This window comes from Electrophorus electricus, chromosome 11 (assembly GCF_041902795.1).
Source record: "Electrophorus electricus isolate QZ-2024a chromosome 11, ASM4190279v1, whole genome shotgun sequence".
In the NCBI taxonomy this organism is placed as follows: domain Eukaryota; kingdom Metazoa; phylum Chordata; class Actinopteri; order Gymnotiformes; family Gymnotidae; genus Electrophorus; species Electrophorus electricus.
This window is the reverse complement of record NC_137507.1, coordinates 26200001-26207500: the sequence shown is the minus strand read 5'-3', so window position 1 is coordinate 26207500 and position 7500 is coordinate 26200001. Positions and strand designations below refer to the sequence as shown.

The 7500-nt window shown below is 46.7% G+C and overlaps 1 protein-coding gene across 1 annotated transcript in view; it reads right to left on the bottom strand.

Annotated features, from left to right (window-relative positions):
* The window catches only part of LOC113582871 (midnolin), a 14973-nt gene extending 12101 nt beyond the window's left edge, over window positions 1–2872 (bottom strand). Inside the window, exons 1-3 of the mRNA XM_035527806.2 lie at window positions 2027–2872; window positions 1037–1124; window positions 750–812 (exon numbers count right to left, since the gene is read on the bottom strand). Coding sequence (XP_035383699.1) covers window positions 750–812; window positions 1037–1124; window positions 2027–2250 — 375 coding nt within the window. The 5' untranslated portion in view covers window positions 2251–2872. The remainder of the gene's footprint in view (window positions 1–749; window positions 813–1036; window positions 1125–2026) is intronic.
* Between the last annotated feature and the right edge of the window lie 4628 nt (window positions 2873–7500).

Genomic DNA, 7500 nt, shown 5'->3' with positions numbered 1-7500 from the left:
GGCCTAGTTATAGTAAGAATGGCTTCATAAGACACTTCTTGGAAGTCTTTTCTTATCAACTGAACTCTCTCACTGCTCAAACGCACACGCACGCACACACACACACGCACGCACAGGCACGCACGAAAGATGAAGTAAAGCTGACTTCACACGGAGCAAAAACCCAAAATGACATGCTATCATAACACACACAGGGTGGAGCCCGTCTGGCCCTGTATGGTCCATGCACACGCACACACACACACACACATGCACACACATACACGTAAGCACACACTCACACAGAGATTTAAATGGGCAGGCTGCCAGATCTTCAGCAATATGACTCACCCATCCTGTGTGATTTGCTTACATGGAAATACTGTACTAACTTAGACACAGTGCTATGCTAATCAGAAGTGCAGTCCTCTGGAAGACTGCTATAAACAATGGCACAAGCATTCTAGACTGAACCCAGTCAAAGTAAAGGTGTCATGCAGAGTGTGTGTGTTCTGTGTTTGTGTGTTCTGTACATGTGATGTGGATGGGAATGTGTGGGAGTTTGTGCATACATGTGTGCACACATAGACTTGTCTGCGTATACATGCATTAGTGTGTGTCAGTGTACATATGTGTGCATTTCAGTAAGAGACGCCCGGGGTTGGAATGCCAGCTCACAGTGTGTGTGTGTGTGTGTGTGTGTGTGTGTGTGTGTTCTCCTTTGAAGTACCTGCTGCCTGCCAATTATGCGAGCTGGTTTTGCTTCTTACCTGAGTTTCAGTCAGACTCTCCAGGGCCTGCATGATGGTCTGCTCTGGTCTGGAAGCCTGAGACTGAAGCGAGTGAAAACAACAAACACAGATGTGTCACAGACGTGTCAACCCCTCCCCAAAACAACACAAGCTAACGCTCACAAAAACCCCCAGCCGACATGCTGGAGCTGTGCGGAGCTCACAGAGCGGTACAGAAAGCACATGCTACGTGTTTTGACAGGAAATTCAAGTGCTTTCTATATATTTCTCTGCCTGTAGCCACTTCTCGCTGCTGCAGTGCTTACCATTAACCCTGCTTCTACTGAGGGGACCAGTGTCAGCTTGCTCCCATCAGTAATCCCAAAGTCCTGTAGCCTTCCTGTGGTCAGTCTCCTGCATAGATCCACAGACGAGCATTAATAACACACCAACCAAAGGCTGTCCCGCATTTGTTGCAAAGTAGCAGCCAATGTGAAAGTGAAAGAGAATTTCTGAACAGGTTGCAAAGTGCTAGATCAGTTCACGACGCTTTCTCAGAACATTTCTTCCTGTAAATCAGATTAGCAGCCAAATTTCTTATTCACAGATGCGGTGAAGTAATAAGACAGTGTCTTTCTGATGATCAGATTATGCTCAAATAGAACCTGGATCAATAAACCAGCGTATACAAAGAAACCCAGATCCCACCTCCCCCTCCTCCCACCACAAACAAAGTTCTGCAACAAAGTTGATGACTAGCCTTTACTCTAATTAACAGTGCGCTTTCCCAGGAACCAGCTGGGTTGCCATACTGGGCTTAATCACTCCATGTTCGGGAACCCGGTCAAGGCATTGTTGCTCGCATGTACCGCCTCTGGACCAAGATGTGTGTGAGTGTGTGTGTGTGTGTGTGTGTGTGTGTGTGTGTGTATATATAGACCGGTTACATGCTTGTGGCTATGGCCACTGTAGGCTAACGATTTAATTATTCTAGCACGTACATATACCATTCGGGACATCGCATTGTTCAAAGCCCCAATACCCTCCTCTGACTAACTCAAGAAATGACTTCACTATACTGGGTCTCTCTGGCGTGTTTTACTGCACTACACAGGACACATGATCCTCTTATTAGCTTTAAACATTATCCAGAGCACTTCGTAAAACAGCGCAGGCCAGCGGCATCTGTTCCACGGTTTGGGGACGTGGCACGGAGCAGCCCGGGGTGGGCTATAGCAACGGAGGAGACAGAGTTTCAGACCCGACGGATCCCATCGCCTTAGATCGCGAACCCCCCGAACGACGTTACGACTCACGTGTCTTTGTGCAGAAGCGCGAGCCTGTCCTTTGCCACTCTTAGCTTTTGCGAAAGTCTCCTCTTCAACCCCTCGACCGTCTCCTCGAGAGGAAGAGAGAGCTCGAAGCGAGTGCCCGTGGTCGAGTTGATCGATAAATTCATGGAGTGCTCGTGGACAAGCTCCGGACACCGGGATCGAGATCCGTGACCAGTGCAGCTCCGCGTCTCGGTGTGCTGGTCCATCCGATATCGCTCTGATAATCGGGAGAACTCGCAACGCTCGACACAGACTATAAGCAACCAGGAGAGGCAACGAAGAGCCCGTGTGCTCTCGCTGGAAAGGCGACGTCTTTTTTGCTCTCCTTGTGCCTGGTCCAGAAGCGCATGCGATGCGCCGGGTCTTTTGCCTTCTCGGGCGCTGGTCAGTGCGAGGGCAGGCGCAATATTCCGTTCACGTTACCGAGAACCGGCGCCGATCTCCTTTGTTTGTGGAGCTGTCTTATTTCTTCACACGGGCTATTGTGTTCGTCCGCTCACGTCCTGAAGTCATAATCCATAATCCAGGAGAGATCTCTGCTGTGTGCAGAACACAATACCTAATTCAATGTCCACAGGCCACTATGTCTACGTATCGTATGCCAAATGCAGGCTGAAATAGATTTATTTACAAAAAAAATAACGCTTAATAAGAGGAAGTAACTGACCGCATGAGAACTAAGATGCTTTGCAGAAAATCGCTACACGCGACGAGAAAGTAAAGACATGGCGCGGCGGGTTATTTATCTCCGTCCCTTGTTCGCACTAAACTCGAGCTGCACGCATGTTGCGAGCTCGGTTTGTTACGAGGCCCCGCTTGTGAAATCCACCCACCGTGCCAAACGACCAATGAAAGCGTCCGGATGGATCGTCTTGTTCAATCATCTGCCTCTGCGTAACACCCACATGTAGAAAATATTCCGCCCCTTCGGCCTCCCTCCCACGCGAGTATTGTCGGGACCAATCACCGATGTCTCACAAACAGAAACGTTCCGTACCTTTCTCCTCAAATCATTCATAACACTTTATCGCCAGGTGTATAAACCACCCTTGCATTTCTGAAATGTTTAGCCCTTATTAAAAGTAGTGTAAGGCGCTCTGGATAGGATGACTCGTTATGAAAGCTAAGATCAACCAATGCGACGCGGATCCGACTGGTGGGATGAACGTGCGTTTCCAAACACTGCGAACCTCTTAGCGTGTCATGTCACTGTTGTGGTCAATTATGTAAACTACTACTAACAGCCAAATCAGGACGTCTTGTTAAAAAAGACGCTCCGTGTCCTGTAACGCAGCGTTTAAAGCGCAACCAAGCACAGTGACTCATGCATCCTGGACCCGGTGACCTCCTGTTTACTCCCACAGTAACTTATCTAGCTACCATAGCCGAGTACCGCCAAGGGCGTGTTCTTCTGGCTGGCTTAACCTCCCCACGGTACACTGCCCTGTGATTTCAAGTGGCACACATTGTCTGCTAGTTTGTAATTGTCTTGTAAATCTGTTATTCGCTCTCAGCTTGCCAAGCCCGATTCATATTTCACTGCAGACCATCGTTGTGTCTGAGTGTAGGCGGGCACTAAACGTCCTGCCAAGTCAGATAAGCAGGAATTTAGAATGTGTGTGTAATCAAAACAGTCTGACCCATGGGGCCCCGAACAGGACATTCTAGCATTATGAAATGACATTCTTCTTATATTTGTTGTACAAACTGGGTGGGGTATACCCAGGTTACTGTAACGTGACTCATTCAATCAGACCGTGAGTTGTGTAGTTTACACACCAGCGTCGCAATGAGGAAATTGGGACAGAGTCTGTCACTATGCCATGGATTACAGGGTGGATATACTCCCCCACACCCTTCTCTGGGGAGACACATGACGAGTTTGTCTTGAAGGCATCATTTGTTTTGGTTGTTTGTTTACAAGCTGAGTGTAGACGATCGGAGGACGCAGAAGCTGCATTCCAACGCAAGCAAGGGGAGCGAGACAGGAGGAAATTCCACGAATTAGAAGCAGCGTGACTCTCTGCATAACGCACACCCCAGAGAGGTCCAAGCATGCCAGACGTGGAGCTGCCTGCCTGGAGTGAAACATTTCCACCAGGCTATATGTTTCTGAAATTAGACCCTCACAAAAGTGTACAGTTACGCTGTGATCAAATAATGGGCAATGTAACACCACTGTTATGTCCTGCATCCTGTTACGTCCTGCAGATGTAACTGCAAAACCATTAGACTGTACGTCACTTCCTGACACAAGACCGTGAGAAGTATGTACTGCTTCACTGTGTGTAAAGAGCCATGACTGAGCCATTTTGTAGTACTCAACAATGGTATATCAAGGACAAAAAATTGTCCTTTTTCAGTGTACTTATGCTATCACAGTTCCGCTGATAAATTGAGCTGTGTGTGTAAACAGGGAACACTAGAGATGATGAATGTGTGTCGCAGCATTGTGTTTTTGTGAGATGCACAGGATTGGTTGCACCCAGACTTAATGTTGCTGTGTGTACACCACGGTATGGCTACATGATCAGCCATGTGCTGTGTGTAGTGTGTTTATGCATGTTGTGTGCCTGTGTGTGTGTGTGTGTGTGTGTGTGTTTAGAGGGGTGAGCCAAAGCAATGACGTAGGAAACAGCAGATACGCAGCAGCAGTGAACCACTACTCTGTATCGTATGCTCAAAATAGCCTCCCTCCCTCCCTCTCTCTCTCTCTCTCTCTCTCTCTCTCTCTCTCTCTCCCTCCCTCTCTCTCTTTCTCTCTCCCTCCCTCTCTCTCCTCCTTCCAAAGGCTGCGTTAATGCACTCACCACCCCCTGTCTCATTGTTTCTCTCTTTCCCTCTCTCTTTCTCTCTCCCTCCCTCCCTCTCTTTCTGCCTCTCTCCCTCTCTTTCCCCCTCTCTCTCGCTCTCTCTCCTCCTTCCAAAGGCTGCGTCAGTGCACTCAGACTCCTCATCATTTCTCTCCCGCTTTCTCCCGTTTCTCTCCATTTCTCTATTATGTCTTTGTATGTGCGTGAAGCAGACAGAGGAAAATTGTGTGCATGCGTAAGAGAGAATGTGTGCGTGTGTGTGCTTGCTCTCTTTCCAACAGTAAAATCGCCAGTGCTAATTAACTCCCACAACAAACTCCTACAGAGTTAAATAGAGTAACTTTAACTGTGTAGGAGTATCTTTAACACTGATTTAACTGTTAGACTATTCTCTTTGCACTCTCATTTCCTCAGTTTTTATCTCTTCATTTGTCTGGCTTTATTCTGAAGCATTAGCAAAAAACAAGAAACTAGTCTTCAGATGAGACAGATATGCTCTGTGACGTGCTCTATAGGATGTCAACACAGAAGTATCACAGAAATGAAAAAAATGCAGGTTTAAGTTATGTAGATTCAAAAGAATTTATACAAGAAATCAATTTACAAAAATAGACTGAAACATACAAGTGTCTTAAGTGTCTGCATTTCCTGAAGATATATAATTCGGAAACAAGGAATCGAGACAATAAGCAATAACAGTTTAGTTTCTTCTGTGCTTTTGCTGGAAAGTGCGATTAACTCTAAATCTAAATTCTAAATTGTTTTCAATATGCTATTGAACAGCGTGAGGGCCATCGCTTTCAATTTACAAAATAATAATAATCACAACCTTGCTACGGTTTTTTTTTTTTGTTGTTTTTTTTTTTTTGTATTTTACTGCTGGACCGTCACAGCCTGCCTCAAGAAAATGCATATTTGTTAAAACTGTGAACGTCTGATGTCAGAGAAGCGTGAATTCGCAGAACCGGACGAACGTTCCGTCGCGTGCTCTCAAGCGGAATCTTTTCAGCTTTGACGTCAGAAGAACCGGGACGAGCCAGATTTCGCCGCTTCGCGAGCCCGCTGTCCACGCGCTCTTTTTCTCCGCCCCCATCCCTCTCTCGGGGCCTCTCCCGTTCAGCTTTCCGTGCACTTCACCGGTGTGGAATGCGGGAGCTCGTGCCAAGGAATTTCAGCACGCTCTGTCTCACTGTGAGCGGCAGTGACGCGCAGGCTCGTGGACAGCACGGCCATCCTGGAGCGCTCGAGCACCGGTTTCGTTCAGTACCGAGTGGGAAGCAAAGTAAAAGCGGGGCTGTGGCCGGCGAGCTCGGGCAGTGGTGTAACATTTGCGCACGATGGAGTCCTGCACGTTTCCGCCAAGTGCGCAAGACAAGGCAACGCGTAATTAATTATTCCAGAGCAGAATACAAATGGGAATATTTAAGATAATGTATTTAAAGTGAAAGCTAAAATGAAGAGTGGGGGCATGTGAAAATGTTTGAGGTAAAAAATGAGATATGCCTCAATCGTAATCGACAGGACAGAATTCAAATATAAGCCAACATTCTGTCCCTTGATGTGCGATCATACTTTTTAAAACTTTGGCAATAAAAACGAATGTACGAATTGCGAGTTACTGCCACTTTTTTCGGTGGTACACCTATCTGGAAGTGCATTTTTGTAGTAGATATTTGAACTATTTTTTATTTATCGTTGAAAATTATTTTCCCGCGGGGTTGAGATCGTACCGCTTCTTAAATAAATCCATCCAGCTGTGGTGCTGTGGTCAGAAATGACCACTGGCGGCTAATTATACCGCCTCTGTACACTTAAAAAATTTTTCTCAAACGACAGGTGTGTGCACATTGCCTGGGGTGAAACAAACTCCTTCCAGAAGGGGTTATAACATCCTGCGAACTAATTACAGAAGCCAGTCTTGTGGAGGGAAACACAACATTTTTTTAAAAAATAGTTTTTTATGCAGGTAGAACCTACTGAGATCAAAGTTTCCTCATTGTGGGCTCCCGCGGAGATCTCATTAACCAAAGTGAGGGAAGCAGCCGTGTAGGTTTCAGTTAGGATCCGGAGGGTGGCACGGCTTACACCACCCAACTTAACACATTATATGAGTAATGTGAGCAGGAATTATTGGGGGGGATCCCATCCTGGAAATGTTATTGTTGTAGCGCCATGTTACGATACAGTGGAGAATGTATAACTGGAAATGATGGAGCGCCATGAATAATTTTGGTGTGACAGGATTTGGGAACTTCTGAACCCAATTCCCTATTGCTTGTACTATCACCACTTGAAACTTGAGTGAGGTGAGGTGAAAGGAATCACACACTCTGGTGTGTCTGACACACCATCAGGCCATGCAAAGAGCAGCCATTACACAGGCAGACACAAACAATACACTAGATAAACAATACACTAGATAAACGCACACACACACATACACACACACACACACACACACACACACACACACACACACACACACACACACACATGCAGTGAACTCCCACAAAAGACAGAACAGGGCCACATGGGGAAAGGTCAGGGGTAATAGCGTGAGCACACACTACAACAGGGGCCACTTCCCTAGCAGGCAACCAGTTAGAGCTGAATACAAATCCTCCAACCTGGCATCTGGGTCAC